At 37.5% G+C, this 24,817-nt stretch overlaps 1 protein-coding gene across 1 annotated transcript in view; it reads right to left on the reverse strand.

The window, feature by feature from the left end:
* Positions 1 to 19,451: 19,451 nt before the first annotated feature.
* NETO2 (neuropilin and tolloid like 2) overlaps positions 19,452 to 24,817 on the reverse strand; it is a 30,216-nt gene continuing 24,850 nt past the window's right edge. The window contains exons 8-9 of the mRNA XM_059481390.1: positions 23,392 to 23,505; positions 19,452 to 20,453 (exon numbers count right to left, since the gene is read on the reverse strand). Of these exons, the coding sequence (XP_059337373.1) occupies positions 19,873 to 20,453; positions 23,392 to 23,505 (695 nt within the window). The 3' untranslated portion in view covers positions 19,452 to 19,872. The remainder of the gene's footprint in view (positions 20,454 to 23,391; positions 23,506 to 24,817) is intronic.

The following is a 24,817-nucleotide window of genomic DNA, read 5'->3' on the forward strand; positions in this document are numbered from 1 at the left end:
TATATATATATATATACTCTGTGCTCTGTGTGTGTTTGTGGCAGTTGGGGATGCAGCTGACCTGAGCTGAATTCAATTACCTTAAGGTTATGAACTCCCTTATGTTCTGTGTGTTATTTGTCCCCTTAATCGTCTCCGTCCATTGAAGGGATGATTTCCCCAGCCGGGCTGGGCCCGTGTCCCCCGCTCGCTGCGGAGCCCCGGGCGCCGCTGCCGCCGCTCGAGGGAGCTCTTGCTCGGGAAATGGCTCCGCTCCCACCTGAACCCGAACCTGCCTCTGCCTCTGCCGTGCCCACGCCTAAAATCCTGCCTGAACCCCCTTAAACTTCACTTTGTCACACTAAGCGTTTTACATTAAAGTTACTCATCTTAAATTTTGAGTTCGGGTAGAAGTGTCAGGAATTGTTTCCACAGTAACTTGAAAATAGACGCTTAGAAACACAATCTACTAAACTGACAGTAAATTAAATTTGGAATAATTTTCGTAATGGGACTTCTGTAAATTTAATAAATTGTCATTTTCAGCAAAATCTGGTTCATCTTGCCTGGTCAGTTAGCTCTGGCAGTTGGTTGTATTATGGTATGGAGGAAACCAATTTGAATACAATCCAGTGTTTCCAGTTTGAACCTGGTAACAGAAATAATAGTGAGAAGAATAAGGTCATGCTTTCAAAAAAAAAAAAAAAAGGAAAATAGTACATTTTGAAACCTATAGGTAACAGCAGAAAAGGGAAAAAAAGATTTGTGAATGGCAAACAAACTGAAAGCAGAGGATGACTAATGTTTGTAATAGATCTTGCAGTAACAGGGCAGTGCAGGGAAGTGCTGTGTCATGGAGAGTGGCAGCCATGGCCACTTCTCTGTTTCATTTCATGGCAAGTGCAACCACCTCTCATGACTGTCTCAGGATCATAGCTGGGACTTATAACACCCTGTGTTGTGTTTCAGTAGAGATCAAGCTTTGTTTGTTAAGTGAATTCTCTACTTCCTGATCTTTCACTTGTGAGGAAACAAGAGGGAAAACTCACTCCTTCAATAAATTTAAAGATTATTTCCTAGGTATCCAAGTTATGACAAGGTCTGTATCTCCTTCTTCTTTTTTAATGTTACTTCAGTGATTTTTAGTGAAATAGTTAATCAGAAAATAATTTTTAACTTCAACAGTCAAAATTAAATTTTCTCTTTTCCTACTGATTGCTAAGAGTTAGGGAAGACAATCTTTTCCTTTTTGCAAGTCTTTAAACTGTGAATGAATATTTTTTGGAGCCTTCAGCTGGACTCAGAAAATGAAACTAAAGAACTAAATGGTAGACAGGAAGCCTTTGCCTGGTATCCAAGAAACACATTTGGCAATAATCCTGGGGCTTCTGATTACAAGCTGAAAGGGAAAACTTCATTATTGAAAGTACAGAAGAGACTGAGAGAAGCTTTTTCTGTAGTATTCTTGATTGTAGATGTGGTCTGTCATTTAACAGAGATAAAACACTGCTGCTAGATCACTGGATGGCAGACACCAGAGAGTGCAAAGTAAAAGTCTAAGGACAAAACAGGGTGATGCAAATTGTTAAATTGTAGGGTGTGTTTTCTCTGTGTGTGCATTTTAAGAAAGGGATGTAGTAGTAATATTAATAATATTTTAAAATACCCTGCAGAAACCATATTGCTTATTTCTGATTAATAATGTCAGCATGTTTAAGGTACCCTCCTGAGCGAGTTATGCATATATAGTTCACTATGTAATATATATATATTTGCAATAGTAATTTGCTGTGAAAATTTTTATTTCTAGGCAAGTAGGTTAACATCACCTCAGGTATAATTTCAAGGGATTTCAGGTTTCAGGACAGACTTTTAAAAATACATCCTTTTAAGAGTCTCAGCTTTGCTCTTTCATCATTTATGACCTATATAACAATGAAGTTAAAATTTGTGGCTTTTTACTTTGGTATTCCAGCATAGAACTGGTGTTGTGGTGGTGCAGACTGGTTTCCTAACTAGATTCACTGAACAGGGGAGAAGAGCTTTTTTTGAACTGCTTGTGGGAAAACAGCCTGTGTGTTGCCAAGTGGTTATTGCCTTATTAAGCTTTAAAACAGTTTGGCTTATATAGGGGAAAAAAATCTGAAACCTTGGGGCTTTTAATTCATTCAGTTCTATTGGCTAAACCCAGGAGCAATCACAATTAGTCAAACAAGCTGATCTGGCTCAGGTAATAAAATTACAGTCCATGGTTCTGACATGCTGACAATGAAGTGAGCAGCTGACTTTGGCTGAGGGTATATATTGATAATTTTGGGTTGAGATGCCCTGGTGGGGTAAGGTCTCCCAACAATAAATCCTCTGTTTCCAGCTGGAGAAGTGAGTAATGAGCCCAGCTGCCCTCCAGCACTGCTGCAGCTCACAAACACTGTACCTTCAACATTGCCTGCTCCTGTCAAGTGTGGGAACGTGTGGGCAGGAACAGCTCAGTGCCCTGACAGGAGCATCTTGGCCAATGCTCTGTGAGAGCCAAGCCCTGCCAGAACAGGGAGAGAAGGAGAGTTCAGTGCTGGTTCTGAGCTGACACAGGGCACAGAGCCTGCCCACAACAAAGCAGCAAGATGAGCTAAATCAAATAATGGTTTCCTCCTACTGCTGCCAGAGCTGCATCAAAAGAAGTGTGATATGGCTAGAGGAGATCAATAGAGGAGGGAGTCATCCCTTACAAAATGGCTTAGACATCCTTTGGAAAAGGAATATGCTGTATTAACCCTGAGAGACAAGTATTGGGTATAAAATAGAAATAACTACAGAAGTATTGAGGATCTTTTTTCTATTCTATAGTGTGTGCATGAAGTCTTCCAGAGTTAGAGAGCATGCTCAGAGAGTGCCTATATGTGGTTTTTGGGATTTGTAAATTAGGATTTTAATCCTGGCATCTGCTGTTCTCCTGAACAATTAAAGTAAGCTCTTTAGATTTATGCACTTAGATTCCAAACACTTCTACACAAGTAGTAAATAATTTGTTTTTCAGAACAACCAGGTTTACTTTATTCTCCACTCTGACCCAATATCACCATGAATAGTAATAGCAAGATTTACATCATGTGTATTTGTTCTCTAAATATACTCAAATTTTCCTTCCAGTACAAATAAATCTAATAATTTATACTCTCTAACCTGTATACTGCTAATATAAATTTATACTAACACTGTTCAGATTAAATTTTTGCTGGAGATAATGATGGGGAAGGGAGGACTGAGCAATTTACATTTTTATATTAGAGAGAAGTATACTGGCCTGGGCACTAATTCCTCCTCCTGCCCTTTGGCCCTTGTTGCTATATTGCAGTGCTGAATTTTGCCTGCATTGGTGAAAAGCCTTCAGCTGGTTTGGTGTACAACTGTATTGGCAGTTGTACAATGTAATTTAAAGTAGCTCCTTAGCTGGTTGATTCTTTGCCTTCATTTCACGTTGTCAGTCTGAGCAATGAAAAATGTTTGAAATCCTGCAATCATTGCATCTGAAGATCACCTGAAGATTGCATCTGAAGAATCCTTGCAATCAAATGTATCTGAAGATCCTCCTGGCTTGGTGCTTCTGGATGTGTTAGGAGGAAGATTGTTCTAGAATATTTTTTCTTTTTTTTCTTTCTTTATGCTTCCAACAAAGAAAGATGGATGTGATCGGGATTGTGTTTAGAACTTCTTTGTGTAGAAATTTTGGATTTTATATGAAAATAAGTGTAATTGTGTACCTGTTTTAGGTGTATTATGCAGATACCTCTTGAGTGAACTGATAGCTGATAGCTACCCTATTCATTTTCAGCTTAGTGAGGAGGTGAAGACTACAGGGATTATGATGATATTTACTTTTTTCTGAATGTCATATTTTCTTTTAAATATTATGCTATAACCTTTCTCTCACTGTAGTTTGCTTTGTATGTTAAGGCAAAATTGATTCCTGAGCAGGAATTTGACACAAGATTTGTGTGCTTCTTAAATTTTATGTAAACTCCAGGTGGTGCATGAGATTTAAACTAGTATTTTGTAGAGTTGAATTTCACCTTTATGACCTGGTTAAAGCATTTTTAACTTGATATCAGCAGGTGACTTGTAAGGAGAGACACCTAACAAGAGTTGATCCAAGCTTGACTTTTTTCACACTGGATTTCTAGAGGCTTTGAATAACAGCTGTAAAGAGTAATCCCTGTGTCCTCATTGCCACAAGATTGTTTTCAACATCTCTTACCTCATGCCTGCCTGCTGGAAGGTGCTAAGGAGCTGTCACTCTTATGTCCTAGACTGTCAGTACACCAGACCAGCCCACCATCCTCTCTGTCCCTGGGGCCAGTTTGCCATGATGCCCATAAATGAAGAAATTCCTGAAAAATACCTATCCATAAAGGTTGACTTCAAATATATAAAATTTGGATATTTAATTAAAATTTGAGTTTGAAGTTGTCATATACTTTACAATCCACTTACATTGATGAGTATTTTAATTTGGACTCTATCAGTGCTGTCAGTCAGACATGCTTGATTCTGTTTATCTTATATTCCCCAGCCAAACTGCTGGATTCCTTCTGAATATTGGCCAATTCTTAAACTGGTTAAGGAGCTTCTCAGTTTCCAGGTGTGCTTCCACAGTGATGAATCAGGACATGTTTCTCTGCTGTTGCACTTGCTTTTATTTATTAGGCTGGGGATCTTTGGCTTCGTTGTTGTATTAGTCCTTGTACCTGAGGCCAGAATTTAGGGCAATACTAGCAGTAGTTCCAGTTAAAAATATTCCTTTAAAAAGTCATGTTTTAGTTGACTTAAGGACTCATTAATACCTCTTACTTTATTGTACTGTTATTATTCAGTGCAAGGATTAAATTTTTTTGCTATCCTTTATCAGTGTAGGAATTGTAGCTGACATGGCCATCGATTCTCCAAAAACATACAGTGACAAGTTTCTTTATTCTGCAGTCATGAACCAGTATAGACTGGAAGAAAGGAGCTCCCTGTAAGCCCCAGGGAGCACCAAAGAAAGTAAACTGGTAGCTAAAATGGATCACAGAGCACTGAGAATTGGAGAAGAGCATCATGGTGGAGTACAGATAGTTTTGCAGGCAAGAAGTTTAATTAGGGCTGTGTTCAGAAGCTTTGATGTGCACCTGTACAAATGTACACTTACATGGCTCATGTCATTATAGTCAAAGCTGCCTTTAACAGATCTTATAAAAACTAAACCAGCAGTTATGATTAGTCCTTTGATAAATTTGGACTAATGCATGAGGATTTATGAGTATTTGCAAAAATAATTATTTGAAAAAATAACAGAATTTGTGGTTCCAGTTGTGCTTTTAAAATTTAAAAAGCATTTCTACAAGACTGTGCTGTCTGATTTAACATTGTCTAAATTACAGTCTTGCAGTCTTCTTGCTCAACACAGTGCCAGGGCAGCCTCATTACTTCTTTTCTGACCTTTGTCTGTGAGTTGGCTCTGAGATAATGTCCTGGAAGACTTCAAGGCTAATACATCTTTCTGATTTAACAGGATTTCCTTGGTGTTCCAGACTTTTTGGTTTTCTTTCTCTGAGCTATCCCAGTGACATGTACTCAACACAGCACTACATTCATTAGTGCTGAAAGTGTCCTGCTGATCTCATAGCTGAACAACTACAGAAAAAATTATTTCAGAAGGACCAATCATCCTCTCTAACTTTTTATGTAATAAGTAGTGCAGAAGGTGCATTGTGGTTTATGTCTGTATCCTTTTAAGACTCTATGGCAGCACAAAGCAGGAGCTGTTTCTCTAACCAAAATTTATGTTGATGATTATAGGAATAGCTTCAGACTATAAATTGAGGGCTTTCAATAATCTATTAATGCTTAATAAATCTCTATTGTCTTGACAACTTTATATGCCAAAAGGTAATTTTTCTTTGTATAAATACTGGTGTTTTAGAATTCAAACTTCTTGAAGTGAGTGCTTCAGGGGAGCCGCAAGATCAATTGTGTAGTAAAGGGCTTTTATTTTAGCAGAGGTTAAAGAAAGCCAATGCATTGAAAGCTACTTATAGGATTGCATCATCCAAGTCTGAGATATCTATAGATAAGTTACAATTACCCTCCTGTTTATCTGTTTTCTGTCTCTTCTAAATCTGAGGCCATATTCTATAGGAGTAAAGCAGCTTGACCCAGAACTCTGTGATGTATTATTTTCTATGGTGCTGTCAGTCACTGCCACATCAGCTGGGAAAGCTGGGGCAGCAAGGTCTGCAGTGAGCTGACTCTGCAGCCCTGCTTTTTCTCTCTGCACACTTCTGAGGAGCTGTCTCCAGCTGAGCTGCACAGATAATGATTCTTCATATCTTTCTGCCCTTATGTGGCTTTGGCAAGTGCTGTGTTCTTCCTGCTTCTGCTTCAAATCTCCAAAGTGTGTTTACCAGCACCCTATAAATTCTAGATCTCCTTTCACTTGAAGGAGACAGGCAAGGAGATGATACAGCTCTTGCTGATAAGCTGTTTTGTGTCATGTGCTTTGTTAGTTCAGCTTTCTTTTATTGACTTTCTATAGTTTGTAGCTTATCTGTAAATAATGCTGAATCCAGAAAAAGAAAACACAGACAAATAGAAAAAGGACTGGTTTTATCCACTCTTGCTTAAAAACATAAGATCTGTATTTTTGGGTTTCTAGTGCTTAGGATATATTATTTCACAGGGCACAACTTGGACAGATGTGATATATGGTGCTTTGCCAAAACAAAGACTGTAACATTCAACTGTCATCTCTAAACCTTATGTTGTAACGTTGGATAAAATAGCATTGAGACAGACTCATTTTATCAGGGCAGTCTGGAAATAAAATCTTCAAAGTAATAGTGATGGGAAATGTTATATTGTAACTGTATTAGAGCAGCATTGGTAAGCATTTTTCCCAGGAAAAAGAATGCAAACCCCTGTGACAAAAACACATGAACAGAGCATCACTGATACACCTCAAAGGACAGAAATCATGTGACCTCTTGCTTGGTGGTGCAGATATGAGTAGAATAGGGCACTGTGAGCCCAAAATGTGGCTTTACTGACAAGGGAACAAAGCCTTGTCCTGTGCCAATCTTCCTTCTGCTCTCTCTAGAACCTTCTGCTGAATTTCCCAGAAGCAGACAGATGTGGGTGAAAATTTTGTTTGTGGTTTTTTGTTTTTTGTTTTTTGGGTTTTTTGATTGTTTGTTTGTTTGTTTTTATAATACATCTTTCCCTAAAGGAGCCATGTTATTCTATGGTCCTGTGGCAAGAAAGCAAGCTGGTTTTTACAGCTTGTTTTCCTTATAGAGGCATTCTACAGAATCACTGCTCAGTCTCTAAATTTTAATGTTGAGACCCTGGAGGAGCAAACACTCTCTAAGCCATAAAACCCCCAAATTCAGCTGTCAGGATCTCTGTAGAGTTGATCACTTGTAGGAGTAGCAGGTGGCAGCACTATTGCAGCTTTGTGCCTCCAAGACCTTCCACGTTGGGCAGCCACCTGCTTTGCCTGAGTCTAGAGCTCCTCTTTGGCTGGAACATGAGTTTTTATGAGCACCTGAAAGCAGGGATTTAATTTATCATGAAAAGTACTTGTTTCCACACAGTCATTATTTATGTGACTAGATTTCTCAGAGATTTGTGTTGCTTACACAAATAACTGCTCAGCTGAGTAAGTCATAATGTATTCCTTATCTCTTGTCAAGAGCTGGTTTCTTCAGTTGAAAGAAACTTAATTGCCATAATTAATTGCAATATTAATTATTACACTGTCTTGTATTTGAATGTTGTCACTAGCAATAAATGTAAAAGGGCTTGAGACTCATTAGGCAATTATTTATACTAGATTTTACATGCTTCTTAGGTTGCTCTTAAAAAAATACCAATCCTCAAACATTTCCAATACTAGAGCAGTTTAAAATCTATTGAATATTTAGTTTGTTCTCTCGATATTTACTTTAAAAAATGAATCCATTGGTGAGATATATTTTGAAAGGATAGAGATCATCTGTGGAGTTCAGAATTTCTATTCTATTCCTCTCTTTCCCTGGGAGAGCAAAAATGTGTGTGTAGCCCTTTGAGCCTGTTGTGGCTCAGGATAGGCAGCAGTGGAACTTGAAACCTTTCATCTTCTTTATTTAATCTGCTTTCATAGCCACAGGTATAACTGAAGTATTTGTTTCCATTTTCTCTAATTTTCTGTTTAGTTTCTACAAAAGCAAACTTTTCTTTGAGGCTTTAAATAATCCATTTGTAAGATGCTTTTTTCTTGCAATGTTATGGGCCTTTTTTCGACAGGGAATGGACTGTTCTGTTCAGTATTGTAATCTAGAACATCCCTTCCTGCTGGAAAGGCTGCTTTTATTTTCTACCTGGACATGACACAGAGAAGAGTTGAGCATAAGTTAAAAAACAATAGATTTTTAAAAAATCAATTAATAGATCTAAGCCAGCAAAGGGAAACATTTCAATTTAATATCAAGTATAGTCACTAACCTTTGCTGCCATTCTCTGTGACCATTCCAACCTTTAGAGAATTGTGGTGATTTAAATTGAATTAAAATTCAAAGTTACTACAAAGTCAGAATTGTTGATGATGCTGTACAGAAAATGAACTTGCTCTTTTTCCCACCCTTTTCAGGTTTTAGCTAGGTTCTGGTTTTGTTTTGCTGGCTTTTTTTCTTCTGAAAGACAAAGGGAACATAATTCCCTGGCATTGTTAGTTGCCTCTGGTCCAGAACAGTGTTCAGTCATTCCTGTTCTGCTCCTTTCTGTGTCAAAACAGCTGAATCTATTTTGTGACTTCTTTCTTTTCACTTCTAGTATCCTCTCTGATAGAGTGGGAGGAACTGTGCCCACAACCAGATGACATGAGTGTGCTGTTGGCCAGGAAATGGCAGTTTAAGCAGTAATTTGTTTACAAATGTTTACTCTAGAAGAACATGACCTGAGTAATGAACGTCACCTGCTCTTATGCTGCCAAAAGCTACTGGCAGCATAATCCCTATAGCAACAACAATGCCAGTATTATGGGTGCAGAACATTGAAATCTGTCACTAATGTACCTGGTGTATTTGCAATTTTGTGTGAATAGTTCTGATTTTTTAAAAAAATCTAAATATAATTTATTCATTAATAAATACATTCCAATTGCTCGTATTTCAGGATATGGATAAAAGACAAAAAGTAAAGAGAATTTGGACAAGATGTGATAGCTGTGTAGTCAGGATCCTGCTAATGTGTTCAGATAACTTGACATTTTGGCAAAAAGTTGTATTTACCTTCTTGCTGTTCTGGTTGTTCCCTTTGTATGGTTTAAAATCTAACTTTAAAGAGATCTTGTGATTGAGACATGTCAGAATCATCATGACCTGCATTGTGAAAGGGACAGTGTGGTCAGATTTTGTTCTGCTCTTCGTTGCTTGTATGCCAAAGCACAATTTTATTGTTTTTTTTAGCACGAAGGAGAGTAGTGGTTACTCTTTGCCCAGAGACAGCAGGAAGAAATCACATGGAAGGAAGTGGAAGATGGTTAAACTGTTTGGGAACTGGAGCACTTCTGTGTATTGCTGATTTCTTTCTTTCCTCTAGCCTGGCTAACATGCTTATTTGTATGTGGTTTTTTAATACTCCTCTTTCTTCATTGCTGTTTTGGGTTTTTTCTAAGCTGGGAAAGTAGCTGTGGAAAAATTGCCAGAGATTGTTTTGGAGGAAAACATAATGACAAGAATGCAGATTCCTGATGCTGTCTTGTTTCAGGAGCACACAGCAGTCTAAAGTTGAAAAGCTTCAGGTGAATATTTCATGTCTGCTGTAACATTTAGAAGCAAAACTGAATTTTAGAGGAAACTGGTATTGTTACATCATTGATAATATTTAGGCAGACAGTTGCATTTTATTACTGCATCAATTAAATTAATAGACAAATTGGATAATTTGATCTCCAATGCCTCAACCAAGAAAACACAGTTAGCAATGGCAGAAGTGGGAAGGAAAACCATGACTCCTGAGAGGAAAGTTATTGTTCTGTCTTTTGGAACTTGTCTCCATCCATGTCCCCATCCAAGCAGTGTAATTTTATGATATGAATGTAGTACAGCTGTGTACTTAAAGTTACACTTCACAGCTGCAGACAAAACCTTGAAATTGTTGAAATACTTAATTAGAAAGGCACAAACCAAGATCCACCTTTACTCCCAATCTTTACTGAATGATTTCTGAGTCTGCAGGTGGAGTGGGCACAGGAATTAGGTGCTTGACCCCTGAGATTTTTCTTCCATGGCAATGCTGTGACATAGTTATTACCAGAATATTTCATCATTGCAAGCAAGTTTTTCCTGTCTGTTCTTTGCTTGTTTATTTTGCCCTCAGGGTGCTTTGGGTGGCCTTTGGGAGGAGCAGAAGCCTTTGGTGGATGCTTATCAGGATGTAAAAGGAGTTTTGCTCTTACTTTGACCACTGATTGCCATGACAAATCTAATGAAATAAGTGAGCTGCACAAGTTCTGTAAATGAGATGACAAGTATTTATCTTGTCTCCCCATTCAGTCTTGCTAGGAAAATGAGAAGTCTGGATACAGTAAATAACCTTTCCATCGAGATGGGAAAAATAATTAATGTAATTGTAAAGAGGGCACAGCATGCCTTTTTTCTTGAGTAATTTCTGCTTTGGCCCCTTGACTTCAAAGCCTGAAAGGTGCATTAATGTAGCAATTCAGTGAACTGCTGTCTAGTGAAAGACTTTTCTGAAAGCTTCTCTTTTGGTAGGGGTGTAACAGAGGCATCATTCCTTCTCGCAGAGTGAATCAGAATTTAGAGAAATATTATTTTTATGTTCTCTTTCCCTCTGTATGAGCTATGTATCCAGCTAAAAGGATTTATTAAAAGCCTTTTCACTTGTTTGTGTTCAGGAGAGGGGGGAAAAGTTATTTCTTTGATGTTCCCAAGGCTTTCCACGTAACTGGATTAAAATCTGAAACCATGTCAAGCAAAAGCTGTGGCAGTAATGTACCCTAATTTGTTTCCCTGCAGATTGATGTGATGGTTATTCAAGCTTACCTCTCTCTTCAGTTGTTTGCACGTCTAATTTCTAGATAGTCATGCATTATTCATCTTTATGCTGATAGTAAACTGCTAATAAAACAGGAAATATCTCACTCTTCTGCTGTATTTTCCACAAGATCCTACTTTCTCTCCCTTATACATACTTTTTTTAAATTTAGGTTGTCCAAGATGAAAATATACATATTTGAAATATGTGTGCATTCTTATAGGGTTGCTGGATAACTGTTTAGATTGTCTCCCCTATTTGTGACAGATATTAATGGATCAGTATTTTAAATTATTGCTACAGGAACATGACATTGTACTTACTTATGTTTATTTGAGTTGGAATATGAATTATTATCTGCATGCAGACAGCAGAGAGCAGTAGTCTGGGCTTGGTCAGATAGTGTGAAGGACAGGGATAGAAAATAATTTCATAATCAACAGCTTTAATGGATGATAATGCTGTAGGAAAAAGCAGAGCTGGCTGGCTTTGGCAGCACATTCAGTCTGAGGGTACTTTTGTTATTATTTGAGCTAACACTGACATGAAACTAATGAAGATACATTTATTGAGATGTGCTGTGTGCAGACATTACCAGACACATGGCCCCATCTGATAAGAAAATAGGTTTAGCTATTTTTTGAAATGTTTGCTGCTGGAGCAGGCTAAAGAGAACAATATTCTTGAATAATCAGATTTGTCGGTGCTTAAGAGGTTTTTTGCTCTAGAAATGAGGAACTTCGTACTTTATCTACTTTATGCCCCATCAGGATCATGAGAGATGCAGCTCTGCAGCCAAATGCTACAGTGTAAAGGATTCAGGGGTGTCAGGAAAATTAGCCCCAAAGATGGGGGATAAACTTCACTAGTAATAAATGAAACAAATCGTGCACTAGAAGACTGGGGTGTTTCAGTGGTGCTGTAGTGTTTCTGAGCTCTAGAAAAGTAAACCTATTTTCAATTTGCAGCTTTCTATTGGCATTAGAGAGACACATGAGTTATGCCTTGGGTTACTTCCACAATTCAATTTCTCAGCCCTTTGTAGGCTGTGGTTGTGTAGTATCTGTTCTGATATTTTTGTAATCTAACCTTTCTTTGTTTATACTTTCCTACCTAACGTTTCCCTTTCTATAAGAGGTTGCAACAAAGATTTTCATCCAAAATCCTTTTAAAAATAGTGAAAATAAGCATTAGATCAGATGTGGCATTTTGCTTAGGTAGCTTGGCTGCTGGGAACAGAGAACCCGGCTTCATTTAATTTGCTAAATCGTCCTTCAGTTTTTCAACTCTAGGCATTAGCCATTAATATTCATACAAAGTCTTCCTTAAAAAGAAAAAAATCAATAGGCACATCTAACCTTAATAAGAGGGGTTTGCTATTAATCAATAGGATCACTACCATAATGAATTATCCTTCAAAATAGCACTCTAGATGTTTGGCTCTGTCTTGAAATCTTTCAGCTTGAGTGTACTTTTGTGTAGAAAAGTATTCCAGAACAGTCAGTGAAGCTAATGTCTATTATTCATAGGGCATCCAGATCCTGCTCCTTAGGAGAGTGTGTGGGGTTTTTTGATGCTTTTACACTGAATCTGGTGGATTTTATATTAGACCCTATAATTTGACTCCTGTCTGAAAGAGAATCAAAGCTGTATTTTTTTTTTCCCCTGGATATGTCATATTGGGTATTTCTGTTAAGACTGGCCTGGGGCCCACAGGTAGGATTGTCATTCAGTTCAAATATTCTCCCATCAGTCCTGAAAGTGCTTCCATGATGAAAGAGGGGAAGGCAGCCCCATGGTTAGGCAAGCAGGAGCCAGGTTATTACATCTTCAAATATCCAGCAGACAAGAGGTTCTGCTTTAGACAGGTTTGGCTTTCTGCCGCTTCCTTCACTTGGTGTCAGCTGTTCTTTGTAACTTAACACGGCAACCAAACAAGCTGCAGTTTCTTGCAGTTGTACAGAAATAATATTCCATTATACTCAGTCTGAAGTGACTGTTTCTTATCTTTTGGGGTTTTTGGCAAGATTAATTTCTGTGCAGTTCTATGGCAAGGATAAGCCATGACCTCCAGTTCTGATTCACATAAAACTAAATTCGATTGCATCTGTTTCCCTCAGTAAGTGTGGTCCTTGTATGATCTCTCTGCATATTTTTCTTTGGTTTTAAATGATGCACAAGCTATGTAGGAATAGGAAAATTAATGCAGAAATAACTTTTTTTTTCTACTGCTTGCTATGTTCCCCTAAGCCTTGGGGGCTACTTCTTACCTTGAGCTCCTTGTTTGGTAGAGTTGTTAAAGAACAGTTGGTAGCCTTTTCTTGTGTTCTGGACAAGGAGTGGGTTTATGCTTTCTATTCCTCTTGTTCAGCATTAGTATTTTTCAGCTGCAGTAATGTTACAGGTGCTGCTAAAATGTCATTAAATCCTCATGTTACACATCTGGCAACTTGTAATGGAATCTATTCTCTGAATGTATGTAGTACATCTTTTTGTGCTTTTATAAGTTGGCATTTACACCAGGTTTTTCTTAATTTTAAACATGGTCATGCAATATTTAAATTTACTTCTTATGGCTCTGTGGGCAAAGCTCCACACATGCTTTAGAGAGCATTTTATCTTAAAATGTTGATAATTGAAAGAAAGTTGGAACTACAATTAAAAAACAACCAAGCCCACCAAACTGTATGTTCTAACAATTCATGAGCCATGTTTGGATTCTGATAGTTCAAGTAAAGGATTTCTTTTCCTTATGCTAATGTCTGTCCTTCCTTCTACTCTGTGAGGAAAGTGTAGTACAGTGAAGCTTTAATAAGTCTGGATCTTAAAGGCAGAGAACTTAGTTTTCTTTCATTCCTACTTCTCTTGCACAGATTTGAGAGTTTGTGTTCAAATGTATTAAAACAGGCAGAATGCAGAAATGTCTGGGAGAACGTGATAACCTTAGGGGTCACACAGAGCTCTAAAAGTTACCTAATATATGAGGTTATTTTAAGTGTATGTTGCTTTTGGTTTGTTTACTATACACTTGAATGATACATAGATGTTTTGTGCTGTTTTTTATATTCCAGAATTCCCTTTACTGTTAAAGATAGCATTTAATGATGGCAGAAGATTAAATGGCCTGTGCAGAATCCTTCGCCTCTGGTAAGTGAAAAGCAAACATCTTCATGCTACTAGATCTCTTTGTTTTTCATTACTAGAGAAAAATTAAAATTATTTGACTTGGCCTCAGGCCTTCAATTGCTCTGTTGGGTTATAAAAAATACAGTGAGGAGCCAGTAATGAGTGGTATTCCTTATGTACCTTGGCTGTTTGTTCTTTACAAACAGAAGATTGATTACAATGGTTAAGAGACTTGGGATTTATTGACTTGTCTTCCTAGGAATTTTTTATCTCATAATTGCTTTCAAGAGTATTTTCCTGCTTTTTTCACCTCCATTAACCACTGAAACCTCTTTTTCTATAATAATCAGTAGTAGCTGAGAATGCTGGCCAGTAAACTCAGTCCTAACAGCTGGCTTTTTCCAAATTATTAGGAGTATTTGAAGGTGCTTACTGAAGTGAGGCAGCCTAAAATATTAGTTAGGTAGAATGATGGACTCTACTATCTTGAGGGTAATTCAACTGCATTGGGGGGTGATTGTATCAGATGTCCAGTGATTATTATTTGTTTGTTTCTCCTTTTGTATTTTAAACAATGAATTCTTTACCTGTCACCTCCTGTCCTGTCTCTGCAAACAGCTGAAGCCCTGGGTTCCTGTGTTATTCACAGTGAATGTAGCACTTATTACAGATGTGTTATGAGCAAACCTGGGGCAAACAGAATCTGCTCACAAAAAGCCACAGCCCCATTTAATGCTGATATTACTCCCCCCTGAAACACTAAACCTTGAGTATTAGAACACTGATGTACTTTGTTCCAGTTTAGCCATATTCATTTGAGGTTAAGCAGATAATCCTGTGAGCTTTGAATTTCCTTTGTAGTTTCTCACTTCTCTGGTGGAAAATAAGCAGCAGTACAGTCTCAGAAATGAACACAATGTTTCATCTCTCAAATGCTGTGGTTTAGTGATAAATGCAGTGTAATCCTTGCTCCTAAATAACATTTGCAAGGAACACAGAAGTAACTTTATGTAGGTGATTATGAACTTGGAGGCTAATTATAACTTGTAATATGCATATATTTCTATATATGAATTAATAAAATATTGACATAAGTTTTAGCACATAAAAGATGTCTAGGAAATCTGTGTTGGGATGAGAAGTATTTATTTGGGGAAAGTGATGTGATGTGCATCTTTTAAGAGCACTGACATAATTCCATTTTTCTGAAGGACTGATACAGATTCCAAACCAGGAAATTATTTTGAATTTTTGAGTATGTAGGTCTTAGGTGCCTGTTATTTGGTTTATCACAATACTTTGTTCTTGAACAGAATTTGGCATGAAGGGTTTTTGGGGTTTCTCCATATACAAGTTATTACTATAAATTATGGCATCTTAGTGGAAAGAGGTACAAAGACATCAAGTTTGTTTCTCCCTGAGCCTGGCTCTGTAAGAACACACTTACAAAAACTAATCTGATTTATCTGGTATATGGTAGATTATCTTCAATAGTGAGATAAGAGGGAACAAGTTGACCATTCAGAAATTACTGTTGTTGACTTATGAAACAGATGGAAAAGAGTTTTTGTTAAGCTGATTGTGTAAAATGGAGTGTAGCAAAAGAATTTGAATATGAAAATAAACCTGTCACAGAATATTACAGCATATTGACATGTGATTTAAGCATTTACAAGGGGGATTGATGCTTATTAGATATCACAGGAATGATTTTTGCAGTTGCAAAAATAGCAGCTTTTATATTGTTAGATTGAGATGGGTGCTGTAAATACTAATTTTCAAAGCATGAATCAACTCATCCAGGTTTTTAATTTTAAAATCCTTTCTCCTATTATAATTAATGTTCAGTTCTAGCAGTGTGATCTCAGTGCAAAATCAGCTTATCTTTCAGGCTGGCATGGATTAGGAATCTTGTTTTGATAAACAGTCTACAGACCTGAGCAATCATAGGGCTTACATGTCAACTTTGAAATAAGGACAAGGAAAAGTAAATGGGCTCTCTGAGTTTTGCTGTGAACAGATACACAGAGCCTGAGCACCCAGGAAGCTCAGACTGTACCTGTGGCTTGGTACATCCACATGAATTCAGTTGTTCCACAGTAATTTACTCATCTTCCTAGGTATATGTGCTAAATATTTTAATTTTTTTAACATTTTTATTTACTACTTGTGCTGTTGATATCCTTTCAGATAAAGGATTGTACTTAGTTTGGAACATTAAACATTGTGATCAACGATGTAAGAACTTATTTAGGGACAAATTAGTTTTACAAATAAGGCAAACCTTTTCCCCTCTTTCAACAGGTTTGCTGTTAATGCACAGAAATTTTTGTACCAAGTGAAAAACAAAGCAAAGCATATTTTAATGACAAAAAGATTCTGTGAAATGTTCACATGACAAGCACCTTTTCTTGTAAATCAATGACAGTTCTTTTCATAACCCTTCTTACTATTGGTTTAGTAAAAATAGACAGTCATTATTGCAATGTGCCATTGGAATTTGTAGATACTGTGAGGTCATCTTGTCTATAGCAGACAAGAGAATCCTGTGCATTTTAAGTACACATTGGTATTTCTGTGATCACTGAGGAGTCAGGAACAGCAATAAACCTGAGTTTCCTGTGCCACTGCCATCACCTCTGTAAATGCAGATGTCTCCTCAGAGAACTGCAGGAGTTGTGAATCACAGTCACTTTTATTTTCAGGTTGGCTGTAGGTTTACTTGTACAACTTTCATCAGAATTCATTCTTTATGTTAGTTTGTTCAGATAATCTAACCTACTATGATAAAAGGTAAAAATGAGTTTGAAATCCCCAAAAGTGATCAATGCTGTGAGTCTTGTCCTGCTCAGTGTGTGTTCCTAGTGAGTGTGACATTGCTAAGGAGCATTCAGTGCTAGCAGAGGGTACTGCAGATATGGGTACAATGGAGTGCAAAATGAGGGTGATCCTAGAAATGTATGGATTTAAGATGGACACAATGGAAATAGCCTAATGGTGTTTAGATACTGCAGTAGTATGAAATGTGACATTTTTCACTAATGCCCCCAAAAAGTTTAAAGACCACAACATCAGCTTCAACAGGACTGAGACTGCCAAACCACTGCTAGATTCATTTTCTAGATGTGTCAGCTCTCTGTACTGTGGTACCCAGCAGCCCACCCAGTTAGCTTTTCTCTGCAGTGAAGGGAAGTTGATTTTAGTGCAAGTGCAAGTATGGCTCTAGTAGTTCTGACTCATTTCCTAAAGCACAGCTCAGTGACTGAAGCCCAGCCTGCCATGGGCTGTGTAGGCAGATTGGTTTTCAAACACCCCATGGGATATTGGAACCAGTTATGCTCAAAAGCCAGGACTGGTTGTGGGAGCTCTGCTGTGCTCTGGGGCAGCCAAAAGGCAGCTGTGTTCTGACCATGTAATCACAAGGCTACCACAGAGACTGAAATATTACTCAAACCATTTGGGAACTTCTTCAATTTCCCTCTTCTCCACACACTTGGGCTCTGCAGGCTTCCTGTTTGTTTTATTAGTACAGCTTTACTGCTCAAAGGCAACCTAGCTTGGGAAAGAGTAGGGATCATGTTATTTTTAGCACATGGATAAATACACCTAAAAAAGAAAACTCAGGCATGCAAACCTAGCATTTACAAGTTATATGGATTAGAATGACCCATGTAAAACTACATATTACTTGTTGAAAGAATCTGGAACTAACAAACTGTCACAAATAGCATGGTGTGTCCTATAGGTCATGGTGAGATATTTCATCCTGAGATCAATGAGAAATAAATAAAATCTGCCAAATGTTCGCATTAAATATTCAAAATTTTCCAAGTAACAATTAACTAGACTTTTTTAACATTTATTTTCTGCATGTAGTGCATCTAAAAATAAAGCCCATTTTCATTCATTCAGATTGAAATACATTCTGGGACCAGCACAAAAACTGGCACCAGGGTACATCCAGCCTTGTGGGTCTAAGATAAGAGCTGATTAAGTTCTTTTTAAACAGGAGACACAGGGTTAATTTTGAAGCTGGGGATTGCTGAAGAAACTCAATTCCCCTTTCTTTTTTCCCCTCAAGTGTTGTACATTTTAAGCATTTGAAAAAATCTTTATCATTCTAGTGAAAATTTGTGATTACAGCTGTTTTTCATCTTTATTTCAAAGAATTTATTTTCAGTTGCAAGAGTCATAGGTTAAGACTTTTTTGGGGCTTTTTTTGTACTACAATCAGCAGAACAAACACTATGGTTTGACATCCATCTGTAAATAAAGGCTGTGCCCAGTGCTAGCTGGGGCATCAGCTTTAGTCAAAGGTTTCCTGTAAACACAATACCCAAATAAGCTCAAACTACCCAGGGAAGAAAGTGTAGGCTAATGTGGAAGTCAGGACAAGTATTCTTGGCAAATTGTGATGTGTGCAGCAGCAACTGCAGGTCAGTCAGAACTGCTAAGAGGGACCCTGAAAGAAGCCTACTGTCCAGGTGCTAGATTGGGATTTAAGAAAAAGGCTGTACAGTATCAAACTATATAAAAAGCTTAAAAACCACAATGAGAATATATTTTAAAAATTTTCTTCTATATTGTAAAAATTTTTAAATTAGGTCCAAACCACCATTTAAAAAGGTATGAAATGTGCAATTTTGCAAATGGAAACAAGGGGCACAAGAAGGATTCCATAGGGGTTAATTAGAGTTGCTTTGTGATTTCTTTGTTTCCAGTTCCTTCATACACCCAGTAATCACACAGACTTCAGAGCAGTTCTCTTCAGGCAAGTAGGACATGAGCTAAAAGTATCATTGCTGATTTCAGTAGGGAAGATTGGCTGCACCAAGGAGTAAAAAGCTATTTTAAGAGACAAATGTACAGTACAATCTATTTATGTAAATACTTGGAAAACTCAGGAACGAAATTGTTTCCTAAGTACCGAGCTGTGAAATCAATGTGCCATATGGAGCTATAATATATGGCAGAATATTTTAAAATCCTAAACCTTCTTCAAAGAAAACTGTTGTAAAAGTCTGCATCTAGAATAAAATGACTACTCACTTGTGTTTTAACTGAAAGCTGCAAAGTTATTTCCACATGTACTAAAATTATTATAACTTTATATTGTTAAAAGGCAGTGACCCTTTTCACTTATTTCTCACAAAGCCTAGAGTGTGGAAATGATAATTAAAGGCAAGTGAAACAGATGGCTGTAACATAATTCGTGAGTCTTAACTGGCACTTAACACTAACTCTACTTTCAATTTGACAAATACAATAAGACACCTATGTTGACATACACATAGTGCACTTAACTACTTTTATTTATGCAAGTGAGGTATTAAAATTGTCTTGAAAAGCAGACATCTAAAGAAGAGTAAATGGTATGAAGAAGAGAGTAGTAGTCATTGCTTTCAGTGTTCAATGATTAGTAGTTGTAGGGTTTTTTCTTCCACCATCCTATCTGATAATTTCCATGCAGGTCTCCATCTTATTCCTCCACTAGATAGGTAGCTTGGGAAGATGGGAGGAAATCCACCACTTTTCCAGCAAGAGTTAATTATGAAGACTGGTTTTGTTTTTTTGGAATGAAGTATAGTAAGCTAAAAGTGTGTGCATCTCACACGCTGCGTATGGTACACCTTTAATATATACACTGTCCTTGTACCATGAGCACTTTGTATATACACCGACACCACCTTCAGCAGGAAGTTAAAAGTCAATAGATAATGAACCTTGTGCTGTATCTTCCCTTCCTCTGACATAAATTTCACATGGAATCTCCTCCATCACCCTGTCTTCTATCACCTGCTCGGGGCAGTCGTGAGCTTGCTTGAAAGTGTAAGTGCTTTTCTTGAATGTGCTGTTGAAGGTTTTCATGGGCTGGGGCTGTGCGAAGTCGTTGCGGAAGGGCAGCTCCATGGAGCTCAGGTTGCTCCTGCTCTGCTTCATGCTGGAGGCCTGGGAGCCACAGTGGTGGTCGTGGATGCATCTGGAAGCTGTTGAAGGGCGGCGCAGCTTCTGATAGTTTTCAAGTTCCTCTGATAAATCTGCCAAATCTGCAGAAATTTCTTTGTCCCTTAGTGAGAACAGTTCATAGTGGGGAGGATCAAAAACTTCCTGGAAACCAGTTTTATTGAAGGCAGTCTTGCAAGCCATAACCTTTTTTCGAGGCTGCTTTACTTGCACTAGAATTGAAATGATGAGAAGAACTAAAACTATCCCTGTTGTGATGCCAATGATTGTCCCATGGGTTTTGGTGATTTGTTCAAACAATCCAGTTCTTTTCTTTTCTGCAAAGGAAGAAAGTGATTATGACAAGACATTTATTAGTTTCTACACTCTTGATAATGTATTTAAACAAAGCAAGACTGTATTGTGATTGCCATGCAAGTGATAAAATTACTTAATGGGACTGGAGACTAGAGTTGTATGTCAATGGGATTTGTCTAATTCCCTGTCATTAGTGGCTACCATATGATAATTCAGGATAATTCAGTGGCAGGTGCAACTCTGTGAACCAGTGCCTGCTGACTCAGCTGGGATGAGCCTTCCATCCTGAACCTTTACTGATGTCTATATTCCTAAATCCATGAGCTAAATAGGCTTAAATTAACCTTAAATAGCTTTAATCCAGCTACAGATGATGTTTTTCTTACCATGGTTGGCTCCTGCTGGTAACATTCTCAGTGATGTCAGTAGTAGGAAACCTAGATTTAAAACTGTCTCATTCTTCTTTAAAAGTGAAATATTATCAGAGATAAGAATAACTGTTCTGTTGTAACATCTCTTGGAAATGTAATGGCTGTGTCTATTGTGAGAGTCAGTTACACCTAATTCATCACAGGGAGCTTTAGCAAAACTCTTATTCCAGTTCTAGGAGTCCAGTGATAAAGTTACTTGAAAAAAAAAAGGTAGGGGGATACACCAATCAACCCAAATCATCTGGCAATTTTGGCTAGTACTTCATGTGAAAACACACAAGATGGCAGCATCAGAACAAGATGGATTTCCATATTTAAAATTCTTATTTGAAGATTAAAGTTTTCCAGTTGAACTTCTGTTCCATTAATGTTTTGTCCTGGGGGACTGAGAGATTTCTACACTGCAACACTGGCTAGTGGCAGAGAAGAATTTAAGACTATCAAGAAGAAAACGTAGTAGCCTAAATCTTGCATAATGTTTTCAGATATCTGGCTCCTGGCATCTTAATAAGTGTGTTATGTACCTAAACATACACACAGTGCATGGGGAGAGTTATACACCATCATGTGTAATTTGAAACAATCCTTATGCTGAGCAGAGACTCCCAAGTAGCTGGCTAATAAGAAATTCCATTTCTGCTTCAGAGCTTGGGCTGTTTCCTTTGAGCTACTTTTTACCTTTGAAGTGAAGGAAGAGCTCTCCCCTCGTCCTGACTATCTCAGATTACAGTGGTGCCATCCATGGTGGGAGGTATGAATTTCACTGCTATGGCAGTTCTCTTGTCTGCATCAAGGTTTCTTAATTCTTGGCAGATATTTTAATCAAAAAGTTGTTTTGCAAAAGGCAATGTCTTCGCCAGTCTTAAAATAAATTGCACACAACTGACTTCTCTATCAATTTTTGTGTTACAGGGCTTAGGCATAAGTAGGTCACAATATGCTCAGATTTCTGCAGCTATTGATATGGACTAAATGAGAACTCTGGGTGCCTGCAGGAACTGAGCACAATTGTGAGCAGCTCTTTCTAAGGCTAAGAATTGCTTATTTGGTTGCATCAGTCTCCCTTAGCTGGCAATGTGGCTCTAGTCTTCAGCTGTCTCTTAATTTCTGCTGTGCAAGTATTACAGCAGAATTTAGATGGCATTCAACATAAAACATGATGGGTTATTCAACATCAGATACAGCAATTTATAAATATTGGGAACGACACAGTTTTTATGGAATTAATTTTTTTTAATACTGCAGTACATTAGTGATGTGTGAATTCTAGGGGAGAGTCTAGAAAATGGTAAAGATGGGAAAGATATCTAGAAATTAAACTTAAGAGGGAATATTGAGTATTATCAAAGGTAAGGATTGTTTAGAGGAAGCTTAGTTTTACATTGCAAACTTGGGAGTCGTGGACCAGTTTTGTTGACTGGAAAACTTCCACAGTATTACATTAGAATATCTACTAGTGGTGTGAATTTCTTTGTTTACCCAAAATGCAATTAACAAGTAGGGGTTTTGTAATGTTTATTTGCTTAAAAATGCAAGCAGAATTTTTGCATTGAAAAGAAATTTTCTTTCAAGACTTTCTATAGAGAAGGTTTTGACTTTTTCTGCAGGGTCAGTTTTCTTTGAAATGGAATACTTAAATCTTCTGGAGTTTTGTGTTCAGACCTATTGTTGCCATTCTATTTGTCAAAAAACCCTACGCAAACAACTCATGTGATTTTGTTCTATTGTTTTCTTTAGCAAGAAAAATGGTTGACCTTAGACTGGTTTTGTTCTAACTCTGACAACTGAGCTATTCATGAAGCACAGGAGAAAGTCTGTGCTTTAACAGAATAACAATTTCTTCAAATTATGAGAATTTTTCCTACAAAGCCTGATATTGAAACAAGTCTTTACTGTAGTTGTAATGATTGAAATAATACTCCCAAGCCATGTTCTAGAAGCACGAATTTACATGTGTCTGTATTCCATAAGTGTTTATTTCATGCTCCCTAACTATTCCTCCTTCCTCCCATCCTTTCTCACACCATATACAGCAGCTGAATTTATCCTGAAATAGCCTGTGATTTACACATCTAAACAATGTTTTGAAATTGTCTTTGAGGACTGTTGCTTCTATTTCAACCCTGAGAGGGTTTTTGTGCTTGAAAACTTAGTTCTGTGTTTTTTCAGCTCTTTATTTTTATCTCTAAAAGGTATTACCTGTCCCTACAATCCTTGCTTTATTACAGTTTAGAAATTGATAGGATGCAGCCTCAAAAATACTAAATTCTACTTCTTATCAAGCTGATATCCTTTTAAAATAGAGAGTATTTGCTGAAGAGGAAGAAATTTAGTTAAAAGCAGTAAGAGCAATATCCAGGATGCTTACATGTGTCCTGAGTTTAAATAAAAAATTTGGAACACCTTCCTGAGATTAGTAGAATAGCTGTCTTCAGCATATTTCCAGGAAAAAAGACATTTCATGACTTTCTTGAAAGGCAAACTGACCAGCCTAGCTCATAAAGGCTGTGGTTTGCACTATATTCACCTCTGCAGTGATTCTCATCCCAAGGGTATGCACAGTTCTGAATGCCATTGCAGACTAAAGAATTATTGATGCACATGTTGCTATGGCAGAAGTAAGTGTTGCCTGAGCAGGGAGCTGCAGGAGAGAAGAGAAAGAAAACATTCAGAATTTTCAGTAATCGATGCCTTGCAATAAAACTATTAACTTTCTGTATCTGGGGTTTTTAACATGCATTCTTCCTCTCTGGTTCAAACACAATCATTTCTCTTGCTCGTCACTATCTGATGCTTTTCTCCCTCCATGCAATTGCTTTCAGCAATTTCAGTATTATCAATGCTACAAACCCATTCTTGCTCCAAAGGGGTAGGGAGCAAATAGAGACAGTCACAAAACACAGATGATGGAAGAAGGTTTTAGTTTGTGTCTTTAAAAACTTAATACTTAAAAATCCCATGCTCACTATCAATGATATATTTATTCTGGAGCATCTGCTGTGTGGATGTTGTGAAGCACTCCCTGAGCATCTGCATTTTAGAGCCCATTACTATCTTAAGGCAAATCAGATTTCAGCTTGTGGAGGACTGTTTCAGTAATTGCAAGAGATTTCAGTAACTAGAGGCATCTAAGTCATTCCTGCTTGTGAATCAAAAGCTCTTGGATCCTCCTATTAGAGCTAATGCAGGGATTGAGAGAGCACAGTTTAGTTTTTATGTATCTATCTATATATAGTCTGAAATCTGAAGAAAAAAATTAACTAGAAGGCTGCCCCATGGTTTTGTATTTGTTACAGCTCCTTGACATAAGAAAAAAGATATTAGAAAGTAGTGATAATTCTTTTCAGGGTGTTGTAGCATATACAGAGGGAATTATTTATATATTCAGGGCACCAAGAAACCAAGAAATTGGTTTTTAATTTGTTTCAGTAATGGGGTATTTTTATGACGGAAATGTTTGTTATTAATGGAGTCACTTATATACTAAACAGCAAAGATGTGTGGTAGACATTCTGCTATTTGGTTTCACAGAAAGAATGTGTTCTTGAGCAGCCTGGATTCTCTGGAACATCACAGGAAATCCAAAGGGTAGAGCAGAGGGAATGACTGCTCCTGAGCACTGCATTTCTCGCTTAGTCATTCTGTTAGGCTTGAGAATCTCAATGACAAAAAGAGGAGCTATGCCTAAGAAAAAAAGAACATTAAAAGTTACAATTTTGATTTTGCATTCCTAAATTAAATATTTATTGTCTTTCCATGGCTTACTCCACTGAAGCTGGGTAACCTACACTCATTGGTTTTAAGCTCTGTATTTGCTGTTACTGCTTAACTCTGGCAATCTGGCAAGAAGTTCCATACAAAAACTTGCTTTAATTGTAGTGCAAGTATGAATACAGAACATACTTAGAGGGTATTTTGGAACAGTTTATCTATGTAATCTCAGTGCTTAAAAA

The sequence above is a fragment of the Ammospiza nelsoni genome, chromosome 13 (assembly GCF_027579445.1).
Source record: "Ammospiza nelsoni isolate bAmmNel1 chromosome 13, bAmmNel1.pri, whole genome shotgun sequence".
NCBI classification, from domain to species: Eukaryota; Metazoa; Chordata; class Aves; order Passeriformes; family Passerellidae; genus Ammospiza; species Ammospiza nelsoni.